Source organism: Colossoma macropomum, unplaced genomic scaffold, assembly GCF_904425465.1.
Source record: "Colossoma macropomum unplaced genomic scaffold, Colossoma_macropomum, whole genome shotgun sequence".
Taxonomy (NCBI): Eukaryota; Metazoa; Chordata; class Actinopteri; order Characiformes; family Serrasalmidae; genus Colossoma; species Colossoma macropomum.
In genome coordinates, this window is record NW_023494792.1 from 36724787 (window position 1) to 36738244 (window position 13458).

The following is a 13458-nucleotide window of genomic DNA, read 5'->3' on the forward strand; positions in this document are numbered from 1 at the left end:
GATAATTAATTAAAAATGTAATTTCTGGATCAATAATCGGAAAAATCAGAGGAAAGATGAATACAAGTACTTTTTGACATGTGGCTAATTCCGTATGGACATATCATGCAGTGCTTAAGTACTAAAGCCAATATTAATTACAACGTAGTGCACTATGTAGGGAACTATTTGAAATGCATCGTGTTATTTTAGCGTTTTTCACCAACCCAGAAGACATTACTGGCAGTTCTACTCTTGTTCATTCTATTTAAAATACGAAATACGATAAAACTTAAACAAGCAAAAAAGACCCTTAATTACTGATATTTTTATATATATACACACTTGAACACAATGGACTGTTAAATGACACATCCCCCTATGTCGCAGAATTTGTACGTCACGAATGAGGTGGCAGCAATGGAGGCTGGAGACGCAGAGTCAAGTAGAAATTGTCTGTTAAAGGAGTTAAAGGACGGTAATTCTGTTTAAAGATGTCTTCTGTCTGTTGTGTTTGAGTAAACAGGTGCGCTGTGATGTTTTCCATGACGTGCCTTCATCTCTGATTGTTGCGTCTGCTTCAGAATGTTATGCGGAATTCTTGGACGAAGAGTTCGATGCGAAAACATACACCGCGCACGTCATTCATCATGCAGTCATCGCCGAACATCTCGCCAAACTCGCCCAAGGCATTAGTCAGCTAGACAAAGAGCTTCACTGCCAGGTAAGCTTCGCCAAAGTGATAAAAAAATGCAAATGGAATACGTTTAGTTCCCGCATATGAACAGTTACTGTTGCCAAACACACTGGTCTTGTTGCATTCAGGTAGTGGCTAGGCATGAGGATCTACTGGCTCAGGCAACTGGAATTGAGTCTCTTGAAGGTAATGTTTTTAACTGCTTGGTTAGAAGTTGATTTTGTTACGTATATGATCTGCTTAGGTAACAGGGAAAGTGGGTTTTCAATTGAGTATTGCTCCACATCTTTAATGGGAAATGGATGTGTGCAAATAGCTTTAATTAAGGCTATAGACTGTAGTTTTTATTTGTTTTGTTTTACAGCCTCATCATTCTTTCACAGCAATCATAATAGTTCAAAACGTTGATCTAAACTTATTTAGCAACACCCACAAGAATAACATTAATAATATAATGTCAAGACAACACAAGACAGGTCTCTTTTCACTGAAACAGGGTGCAATCACCATAGCTATGAAAACAAAATAGTTATCTTTTGGGAAATAGAGACCAGTTGTACTCTTTATGAAATTCCACTAATGTTTCACAGTTTATGCAAAATTCAGTGCTTGAGACGTATCACTGTCATTTAGAGTGGTTTGATGCAAGATAGTTAATTGTAGAGAACCTTACTGACTTTTTCCTAAGCAGCGGTCATCGTCATCATCATTGTCATCATCATCGTCATCGTCATCATCATATTATTATTATTATTATTATTATTATTATTAAAATACATTATACACACCATGAATTAAGCAAACTTCGCAGATGTAATGAAAACCTGTATTAACTACATTGCTAGCTTATGAAGGTTTTTGGTTGTCATAACTGAGTACGGCAGGTAAACAGAAGTCAACATTGCTTAGTGTCCAGTGCTCCTGGCCACAGCATTTCACATTTTGGCCACAAAAATGTAAAGCCTGTGTCCCGAGTGGCCACTTTCCTTGAAGATTGTTTTTGTTTGTTTGTTCGATTTTTCATTTTAACAAACCAACTGAATTTTTTCAGAACTATCCACCATTATGGAACCACTGCTTTTCACTTCCCACCCATGATGTTTGTTAGGACATTGATCTAACTGCATTAAATCAGACAGCAATGTTCTCATTAATGTTTTAAGAAATATGTTCTTTTTCAAAGTAATACTCGACTGGTTTTTGATACTAAAGCGTGTTGTTGATTGCAAGTAAAATGTCATATACAGAAGTGAATAGCCTCTACAGAGAACACACTTCTGCCCATTTAATGCGCAACCATTATTTTTCTGAAAAGTAAATCCATGACTAGCTGTAATCATTTTGCAAGTAGTGTTTCTCTTGTTTCATGTAGGTGTCCTTGAAATGATGCAGACAAGGATCGCAGCACTGCAAAACACTGTGGACAGGTAACAAGACTTATCATGTTCTAAGTGCTCATTGTTTGTACAAAACTAATTCCAGAACAGTTGGGACAGTGAAATGCAAATAAAATTGGAAAGCACAGATTGGCACTTCCTTTTTGGCCTTTATTTGGTTGAAAACAGCACAGAGACAAAATATTTAAGTTTATGTATTATATTTAAGTTGGACACCAATTTTTGCTATGAGTCAATTTTTGCAGTCTGGGGTCTCCATTGTCGTATATTGTGCATAATGCACCACATGTTTTCAAAAGGAAACAGGTCTGTGCTGCAGGTAGGCCAGTCTAGCACCTGCACTCTTGTACTACGAAGCCATGCTGTTGTAACACATGCAGAATGCGACTTGGCATTGTCTTGCTGAAATAATGTCCAGGAATGTCCATGAAAAAGACGTTGTCTAGATGGCAGCATATGTTGCTCCAAAATGCATATGTACCCCTCAGCAGTAATGGCGCCTTCACGAATTGGCACGGCCATTGGCACTAACTCACCCACTCTAACCATGACAGACACTGGCTTTTGAACTTTTCATTTGTAGTAATTTGAATGGTTCTTTTCCTCTTTGGTCCAGAGAACACCTTTATTTCCTTGTCCTTTATTGAATGTCCTTTATTTCCAAAAAACAATCCGAAAGTTGGCCTCGTCAAACCACACTACACGTTTCCACTGTCCATAAGTTTATCTCAGATGAGCTGAGATGGTCAGATAAGTCTGTGGTGTTTCTGGCTGATGTTGATATATGGTTTCCATTTTTCGTAGTAGAGGCTTAACTTGCATTTGTAGATGCAGAGATGAACAGTGTTTACTGACAGGGATTTTTTGAAGCCCAATTCCTGAGCCCATTTAGTTATTTTCATTACAGAAGCATGTCAGTTTAAAGCAGTGCCATCTGAGGGATTGAAGATCAAGGTATGACAGCTAAATACTTTGATCTTCAATCCTTCAGACAACACTGTCAGCCTTGACCTGTATGCACAGAGATTTCTCAGGATTCTCTGCGTCATTTGATAATATAGCTAAAATCCTTGATATGGCTAAAATCCTTGCAAATGCTCATTGATGAAAGTTGTTCTTGAATGGTTAATGCTTTTTTTTGGCGAAATGTCTATCTCGACCCATCCTTGCTCATGAAGGACTTGGCCTTTCCGGGATGCTCCATTTGCACTCAAGTATGATTGCATCACCTGTTTAGGATGTTTCTAGTTTTAAACTTGCCTGTCCCAACATTTTTGGAACATGTTGCAAGCATTAATTTCATAATGATTTTACAAAAATGATGAAATTCATAAGGTAAAACATTAGATATCTTGTTTTTACACTGCTTTTATTTGAACACACATCAAAGTGAATTCATAAATCACTGTTTTTCTGTTTTAATTTGGATTTTACCTACTGTCACAAGTTTTTTGAAAATAGGTTTGTATTCGGAAGTTGTCATTAACCTCACTCTCTTCCTCTCCCCCCCTTTTCACATGCTACTAAGGATAAGGACCAAAATTGTTGATCCCTATAACAAGATTGTGGTTCGGACTGCCCAGCTTGCACGACTACAGGTATGATCCCTGACATTGTTCAATTTAGTAGATCTTCTTACAAATCCAGCCCAGTTTCCAACAGTTGGAGCACAAGCAGACAGAATGGTCTTTTTAGATGGAAAAAAATATGTATTACTGTTGCTTCATTCATAAAAAGTAGTGAGCAAAGAAAACATGGTCTTTATTTTTTCCTAAAAAATCAAAACTGTAGTTGTCAACTCTTGTTAGACAGTGGATAAGTGAATGTATTTCTGTATATAAAGCTTTTTAAGACACGCAAACACCACTTTGTACAGAAGCTAAACTCGGCGTGTTCCTAGTCAGAATAGTCAGAAGTAGTCCAAGTGTTTGCTATGGTTTCGGACAGCTAGCCAGTTGGCATTCTTTTGTTTATTCTCAGAAATGAGTGCAACTTTTTTTTTTAACCTGGTTTTAAAACAAAAGCCTCAAATTAGAGCTCTAAAAGAAAGTACTGTTTACTGAAATACTCCGGCTTGTGCAGAATCTTCAGCCTGTAGGTGAGTAACAAGATGAGTTCATGAAGCACATCACATTTGAAAATCATAACAGAAGAAAACCAGGAGAATGAGTCTGTCTTAAAGTATTTTTAAATAACTGTAAGCACTCACTAGTTACTGTACTTTAGTAATGTTTGGCAATTCTTGACAATGGTAATATGAGACCTTTTGTATTTTAGACAAACCGTCACAGCATGTTTGTATTGCGCTCTTTGTGAAAAAGCTTAAATTACATTTGTCATAAAGTGTGACACATTGTAGACAAACAACATGAAAACCATCATAACATATTTCCACTGTAAATGATTTTTGTTTGCTTTTACAGCATTGTTACAGTATTCCCAATGGTACTTCACTGTAGAATCTGTGTAGAGTATGTTGCAATAGTTTTTAAATGCGTTTTGTGAAAGCGTTCCATGTGTCGTACATAAATTAATACATTACTGTAGATCTAAATACAGTGTTAATACCTTAATGCACCTCTGAATACAGAATTATTATTGACTGTTTAAAAATGAGTAATAAATTGCTCTATCATCAGGAGATTACGCGTTTGATCCCCAGTGATGTTACAGCAGTCTGTCCAGTAGCGTCTAATTGACCTTGCTTTCTTTCTGGGTGGCCACCCTCCTTTTCCTGTCACTTAGTGTGATGCTAGCCATTGCTGGCGTAACAGAAATATCAGTTGGCGCTTTCCTCCAAGCATGTTCAGCTTTCCAGTGATGTTGCTTTAGTGTTGGTTGTATTGTGTGATTGGGGACACCTAGCTAGTGGGTGGTACTGGACATGACTAAGTTGGGAAAAATAGTGGAAAAAGTGAAGAAAAAAAAAACTCAGGTGCAGGAGGCTAATAGATATTTATCTTGTTTTGTGGTTGCTGCTTGTAATTCTGCCCTGTATCTTTGTCTTTTGTGTGTTTTAATGAATTTCAGTTCATTCATTTGAATTTCAGTTCAACATTACACTCTGTAGAGCTCTGGCAAAAAGTGGATGGATTTTTACGTAGGCAAGCTAGCTTCCTATTTCACCTTGGATGAGTAATCTGCCTTTTTTTTCTCTCAACCTAAATTGGTAGTTAGTCCACCAGTAGCCAGCCACTTATTGGTTATCATCAGAACAACAACTTTATTGCAGGTTTACTTTCGTTCACCGAGTGTGTGAAAGCTCTCCTCCTGTTAAACGTGTTGTTTCCTGTTCGGGGCAAGCGCATTGTCTCTCCTGTTTAAGCATTTCATCCTTTGACCAGCAAAAACATTTTGTACCAAAAGTGCCAAAACTTTATTCCTTTAAATGGTGAAGTCTTGCTAACATAATCTTAACAGGTAATGCGATATGTAGCTAACATAAGCTAGGTGGGTGCTTGCTAGCTAACTGTAGCTACTGTATTAGGTTATTTTGTGAATGTAGCTAGCTAGCTAACATTGATTATTGATCATAACACATGTTTCCCATCAGTAATGCCTTTTTATAACTTTTTTAAACTAAATTATTGATTGTAAGTAGCAGTCATAGCTAACCTGCCCTGTTGACATTTGATATTAACATCCAGCTTGTGATCTCATCATAAGTGGACAGTGCGTCCTATAGCTGTTTACACCTTTCATGACTACAGGAAGGGTGCCTCAAGTCCTTGTACATGCTATTACAAATGTTTAAATCATTTTCCTGTTCATCCCAGAAGTATTCAGTAGGGTTGAGGTCAGGGCTTTGTGCAGGCCACTGGAGTTTCTCCACATCAAAGTAAACCATGTCTTTTTGGTTCTTGCTTTGAGCACGGGGCACAGTCATGCTGGAACAGCAAAGGGCCTTCCCCAAACTATCGCCACAAGGTTGTAAGCATGTAATTGTCTAAAATGTCTATATATGCTGGAACATTAACATTACCCCTCACTGGAACCAAGGGATCTAACCCATAAAAACAGCCCCACACCATTGTCCCTCCTCCACCAAACTTTTTGGTAGACAATTTGCATTCCAATAGGTCGTGGTCTCCTGGCATCAAACTTGTCATCAGTAATGAAAGCGTGTCGTCATTCCACAGTAATAATTATTGCCTTGAATGTGTGTGTATGTGTGTGTTTGTTTGTAAGTGACCTATGTTTGTCATTGGTTTTAACAGACTTCTGCACAGATTTCAATGAGATGTGTGCTGTCTGCCATATTGTTTGTGATATCTCTGGTTGTATAGATATAGTCATGTGCCAAAGTTTGGGCGCCCTTGGTCAAGTAACTTTCTGTTGGAAAATAAGTTAACACGTCCTCTACACAGTTCTGCACATTTTAATGGAGAATTACTGTTTTTCTGCTGAATTTAACATGCTGGAACATAAGTTGCAAAAGTTAAGGCACATTTGATTTTTTGTTTTATTTTTAAAAGAACAGAAATTGTTTGCTAAAATTAGCAGAAAATGCCATATTTAAGTTTGTTCCCTGTAGAGGATTTGTTAACTTATTTTCACTTAGAAAATCAACAAAACATATCATTTGACCAGGGTGTTCAAACCTTTTTATATGATTTCTGATGGCAAATTTTCACAATGGCTTTAATATAACAAGGTAGTTCTGAAGTGCATTTTGTCACCTTGTCAAATCTAGCAACACCAAAGCTTAAAATTCAGTTTCATTATAATTACCTTACTCATTTAAATTATATAGTATTTTGCAAAAATAAACGGTAGTTGTTATTTAAGTCATCTCTGTTGTATGTCATTTCATATTTTGCTTAAAGATTTGTGAATATATATATTTGTTTTTTTGTCTACATATTTGGATTACTGTTAACACACATTGTTTCTCATTATTTTGTAGTCTAACTATTTCGGTGTTTCAGAGAGCCTTGAAGTGAGAGCAGACTCCAGCAACAGCAAATATTCATATGTTTTCTAGGTATAATGACATTGTCAAACTGTGTTATTATTAATAAAGGAGTTATTTTTTGTAGTTTTCAATGTATATTCTCTTGGCACATTTAGATAAATAAAGTTAGTTTTTCATAAGGCTTTTTTGTTGTTAGTTCTACAAATCAAGCAAGCATATTGTAGTTTATTATACAGCATGGAGAAATTACTGTAATTAGTTTTACAGCACTGTAAAGTACAGTGCTTCAAAGGGAAGTGAGGTGTGGAGTTTGGGAGTCTGTGTCTGATGTAAAGGATGGTGATGTAGATACATTTCCGAGACTTTTCATCACATTACAACCTATCAGAGAGTTTTTTTGTAAGCTGGAATGCACAGTATATAATGTGCCTGTAACTATACAAAATCGGGATAATTGGCAAAAGCTGTCAAATGTATCTTGAAAGATGCAAGTTAGACTCAAATAATATATTTTTGTTTGAATGTTGTCTCCTGAAAATGACCTAAATACACTGCCCTAATAAATAGTCATTTTGGAAGCACTTTATAATAAGTAATAAATAGCAATTAAATCCTTGTCAAATAGTTTGTAAATGACTAATAGTTAATAATATTTACATGAACATTAAGAAATGGTGCAGTTTGAATTATTAACCATTTACTTGCACTGTTTTTCCACCAGGCAGTAAAGTATGGCACGGTACAGTTATAATTCCAGAACTACACGTTCCCTTGTAGAGTACCTGTCGCTTTTCCATCACACACCTGAACTGTGAAAGTAGGCTCATTGAGTTCTCATTGGATGGTGGTGATGTCTCATGTAAATACAGCATTGACAGTAAACACAAACAACAGGACAGTGATCTTGGCTAGCAAATGTGTTTGTTTTTTTTTTTTAAATAGTGGTCAACGGACTCCAATCACAAGTGGCGATTCTGTGCCGATTGCATTTGACCAATCAGTGGTTTGCTGCGTTACTAGGTCCATGCATACATTCTTGCTCAGCACACTTGGAATGCTTGGTTTCTTGATTTAAGAAAGACTGGAAAATTTGCTATGTTTAATTTGTTTGTTCGTCCAGGTGGCCTGTGACCTGCTGAGGAGGATAATCCGTATCCTGTATCTGAGTAAGCGACTACAAGGTCAGCTTCAGGGGGGCAGCCGGGAACTGACCAAAGCTGCCCAGAGCCTCAACGAACTAGGTGAGTGAACAGCATCATTTACTAATGATTTTTTTTTTTTGAACCTTTTGAAAGATCACTCTGGCTCATTCAAGTCTTCATGGGGTAATGAAAGGAGCATTAGATAAAAATTCATTAGTTGTGTAATCCTAGATTCATTCTGATACATTAGTGTTTTTTTCTTCAAAGGGTTTGATGTTTTGCTACTTATAGATCAAGTCAGTGGTCTCCAACTCTGGTCCTGGAGAGCTACCTTCCTGCAGAGTCTAGTTCCAACCACAATTTGCTGCACCTGCCCCAACTAATCAACTTCTTCCCATGCCCGTGATTGGCTTAGAGTTAAGTAAGGGGCGAGGCAGCTTATTGAAAAGAGGTTGGAACTAAACTCTGCAGGAAGGTAGCTGTCCAGGACTAGGGTTCTAGACCACTGGTCTAAGAATTTTTAGGTTAGTTTTAATCTGGGGCATGGATGATATGGTTGATTTGCATTACAGCTTAAGTGATTCTGTGAGTGCAGTTCAATGTTGTCTGTATCCACTGACACTAGTTTATTTTGCTTGAGTGATAAAAAAATATAATGCCATTAAATCCTGTGTGTATTTAATTGTTTTCTGGTAATGGTTTAAGATTAATTTACCAGTCCCATATATTTGTGTTCATTCAATATACAAAAGGCAAACACTGACTGTAAATCATCAAGTTAGAGGTCATTGTGTTTTTATTTATATATATATATATATATATATATATATACACATATATATACTATATACATATATATATATATATATATATATATATATATATATATATATATATATACACACACAAAACTGTTCTTACGTGCATGTTGTTTCTGCCAGACTTAATAAACACAGTGCTATTATTGTAACAATAATGACGATAGACTGCATTCAGACGCCACAGGAAACATCATTACATCATTCATTGTAAATGTGCTGAAATAATAAAATCACAGTGACTGTTGTAGTTTGATAAATGGCCAGCTTTTCAGAAATTGATTAAGCCTAGTCTTGGACTAAATTGTATTCCGGTGGTGAACCATCCATTCTAGGCAAAACAGAATTTTTGGTCTGAGAAACTGGTCCCTAATGTGTCCCAGGGACATTCTAAACTTTCAAACTGTCTGAGATTTAGGGCCCTGTGACACACCATGCTGAAGTCAAAGAACTAGTTACAGCTAAAGCTGGACCTACACTGCTTGATTTTGAGCTTGGTTCTAACCCCATTTTGCCCCTTTCAAACAATTTTCACAAACTAAAGCTATTTTCCAAGTCAGGAGCGCAATCGGAAGCCACTGACTGCCTGAAAGATCTTGGCAGTATGAGAGGATGAGTCAGTCGTTAGCATTCCCGTTGTGCTTCGGAGTAATCGGAGGATATTTTCAAACGTGTTTCATTTTTACTACTCATAACGTCCTGCTGTGTGAGCTGGTCAGCGATGTAACCGAATGAGTGGTTCAGGCAGCAGCCAATGTCAGAGCTATGAGAAAGAGAAAAGCAAAGAGGGACGAAGGCATGAAAAGGCATAGAGTCACTCTCTTTGCAGTGTCAATCAGCTGCCAGTTTGTATTAAAATATTTCTGCAGCTCTGACTGTGAGAGCTGTGTTTCTCAAACACATATTCATCCCCAGTTTGCATTTTGCGATGTTTTGTGTGTGTACTGAAACCAGCCAGAACAGGTCTAGTCCAGTTTCAAATTGGTGTGTATCACTGGACAACAGCGAGAACTGTAGTTTTGAGTATGTTTTCATATGTCAAGTTTGTGATGCTCTCTGTTTTCGAAATCAGTTAGAATTTTAAAAGTTGTGTAGTTGGGTTCAGGAAAAACTCGATTCTTAGATGCATCGCGATGCGGACGTGAACGATTCTGAATCGATTCATAAATGTCAAAAATCGATTTTCTAAATATTTAATTTATAACGTAATGTTGATGGAACGTAAAAGGCGGAACTTGGAAGTGGGTAAGTGCAGCACTCGGACGGTCTGTGGCGGCACACGACAAAAACACAACTGGATGAGTGAGAAATCCGACTGGCACCCTCTGCATTAAAGCCAGGTTAGGTTAGGAGTCACAACACAAATGTTAAGAAGAGCCATTTTGTACTTTAAACAAAAATCAAACCACCTTGGGAGCCACAACATTTAATGTCCAGTGTGTCTCAGTATTTGCCAGTGACCTAGTATAGACTAAAAATACAAACGAGAGCACAGATTTACTTTGCTCTGCTTTAAGCTTTAGCTATAGCCGCTTTCCTTCCATCTCCGCTGGAAAAAGTTTCCTCAAAAGTTGAATAGTTTCTTGTAAAATGTCTCTCAACATTCGACTGTTTTATGAGGCTGAAGTCGCTTCTCATTTTCCAGCTTCTCGTTCGAGTTTTCCCGTTAAACCTTAAATTCTGCCTGAGGCGCCAGAATGTAAATGCGGCACCATTTAAGGTGGAATGGGAAAATTCAAACAAGATGCTGACTTCATCTTCGCAACTTTTTAGTGTTTGACAGTCTCTCATTGCAGGTTTAACGTACCGGGAAACCAGCTGCGTTGCTTATAAATGAAAAAGTTCTGCCCTAGTCTGATCCTTTTAGTTTAAGCAGCGTTTGTCAAATTTCTACCATTAAAACTTTGTTGGATGTTTAGTAATGCTCAATTTTATTATCATACGAACATTTGTGATATACTTTTTATGCAAATACAGATTTACAATATTTTATAGAACAGTCCTATGAAAATAAGTCAGCATACAGTTTGTGTTAGAGACAGAAGCAGATTTTATTCAGTGAAAAAAAAAATTCTACCTTAAGTAAAGAAGTAAAAAATTCACATATTTATTTCTTTACACGTGCCTTCAGATCAGAAGCTTGAAACATCATTTAAGCCACATTTCCTACTAGTGCGGATCTTGTATTTGTCTGTGGCAATATTAATGCCCTTAAACAGTTTGTTCATATCTTAGAACTTTAATTTTAAACTGTACTGTGAACTGGACTAGTTTGTCCCTTTCTTTCTTGAATCCTGCTTTTCCATACTCTTCGACAAAAGGAGGAGTAAGAGTAAATTGTGTTATCAAACATTTTGTATTAACAGCATTTTTTCATCTGCAGCAAACCATTCTTGCTGGTTATCATTGCTTTCATATGACTCAGGACAATGCATTGAAGTTTTGTCATGATAATGAGATGTAAATTACAAATCGGCCAATAGGATGTTTGGTACTACTAGTGTTAGTAATCCTCTAGTCCTTCATCAGTGGTCACAGGATGCTGTTGGCTGGATATTTTTGGTTTGTCGATTATTCTTAGCCCAGGAGAGACACTAAGGTGTTCGAAAAATCCAGCAGCACTTATATGTCTGATCCACTCATACCAGCGCAACTCTCACTAACACACCACCACCACTTCACTGCAGTGCTGAAAATGACCCACCACCCATAGAGTATGAGTGTAGATACAAGGAGGTGTACTTAATGAAGTTACTGGTCGCTGTGTGTTTTTATATATGCACTATGTGCACAAAAGTATTGGGACACCTACACATTACACCTACAGGAGCTTTTATGACATCCCATTCTAAATCCATAGGTATTAATATGGAGTTGTTCCCCCCCTTTGCAGCTGTGACAGCTTCCACTCTTTTGGGAAGCTTTCTACTAGATTTTGGAGTGTGTCTGTGGGATTTTTTGCCCATTCATCCAGAAGAGCATTTGTGGGGTTGAAGTCAGTGCTCTGTGCAGGCCAGTCAAGTTCTTCCACGCCAAACTCACCCAGCCATGCCCTTATGGACCTTGCTTTGTGCACTGGGACACAGTCATGCTGGAACAGAAAAGAGCATTCCCCAAACTGTTCCCACAACGTTGGAAGCATACAGTTCTCCAAAATCTCACGGTGTGCTGAAGTATTACGATTTCACTTCGCTGAAACTAAGGAGCCTCGGCCAACCCCTGAAAAACAACCCCATTGCATTATCCCTCCTCCACCAAACTTTACAGTTGGCACAGTGCAGTCAGGCAGATTATGTTCTCCTGGCATTTGCCAAACGCAGACTCGTCCATCAGACCGCCAGATAGAGAAGTGTGATTCGTCACTCCATAGAATATGTTCCACTGCAGTTATTGAGTTAGCAGAGCGTTGGTGACTTTTGTACTATGTGCTTCAGCACTCGGCGACCCACTCTGTAACTGTACGTGGTCTGACACTTGGTTGCTGAGTTGCTAGGGTTTCTAAATGGTCCTTGTACCTTCAGTTCACTTGAAGGGGATAGGGGAGTTTGGCACAACACCGACACAATATGTCTTGAACTTGAGCGCATCTGCCGCTGATCTGGGGAGCACGAAACCCCCATCAAATGGTGGGAATTCAGTTTCTTCCCTATATCATTTCTTTCTCATATAGTGTGTACACATCAAATATACAAACGCTTATAAAAAGTAATGTAGCCTACCAATACGCCAGAACCACAGGCCTGATTTCTGAGCTTCCATACCTGCACTTTGCACATTTATTTCCGCTTATGATGGGAAATTCTAAAATTGGATCATTTGACTCATATGATCCTTTATTTCATTGCTGTTTGTTTGTTATTTGATTTTATGATTACTTTGTGAAATTGTAAAATGAAGCTATTTCTTGATTTTTCCACTGACAATAACAGAACCAGAAACGAGAATCGGCCAATTTTCCGTTTTTCAATACTGGTTTTTAAAATGAAAATCAAATTAACAGACGGTACACGGACCCTAAATGCTTCTACTTTTCAATTTTCCACTCACAGTTGATCGTGGAATATCTTAATTGAACTGACTTCAATTAAGTGAGCTTAAAAAGACCCATTCTTTCACAAATATTTGTACAGGCAGACTGCATGGCTAGGTGCTAGACCTTATATACCTGTGGCAATGGGCCTGAATGAAACACATGAATTCAATGATTAAGAGGTGTGTCCCAATACTTTTTTTCCATCTAGTGTGTGTGTGTGTGTGTGTGTGTGTATATATATATATATATATATATATATATATATATATATATATATATATATATATATATATATATATATATATTTGTGTGTGTGTGTGTGTGTGTGTGTGTTCAGCATTGGCTGAAACATTTGCTTGAATCTCTTTTGAAATAAAAATAAACAACAAAGCCATTTTTATTGTTGAATTTGATATAAATATATATCATGTTATATAATGTTGGGCTTTGGAATTCGTATTGTTAGATGCACAATAA

General features: G+C 37.4%; 1 protein-coding gene across 1 annotated transcript in view; it reads left to right on the forward strand.

Moving 5' to 3' along the window:
- Positions 1 to 374: 374 nt before the first annotated feature.
- The window catches only part of cog5 (component of oligomeric golgi complex 5), a 47231-nt gene continuing 34147 nt past the window's right edge, over positions 375 to 13458 (forward strand). Inside the window, exons 1-6 of the mRNA XM_036577032.1 lie at positions 375 to 457; positions 564 to 703; positions 805 to 862; positions 2049 to 2103; positions 3602 to 3671; positions 8109 to 8229. Of these exons, the coding sequence (XP_036432925.1) occupies positions 400 to 457; positions 564 to 703; positions 805 to 862; positions 2049 to 2103; positions 3602 to 3671; positions 8109 to 8229 (502 nt within the window). The 5' untranslated portion in view covers positions 375 to 399. The remainder of the gene's footprint in view (positions 458 to 563; positions 704 to 804; positions 863 to 2048; positions 2104 to 3601; positions 3672 to 8108; positions 8230 to 13458) is intronic.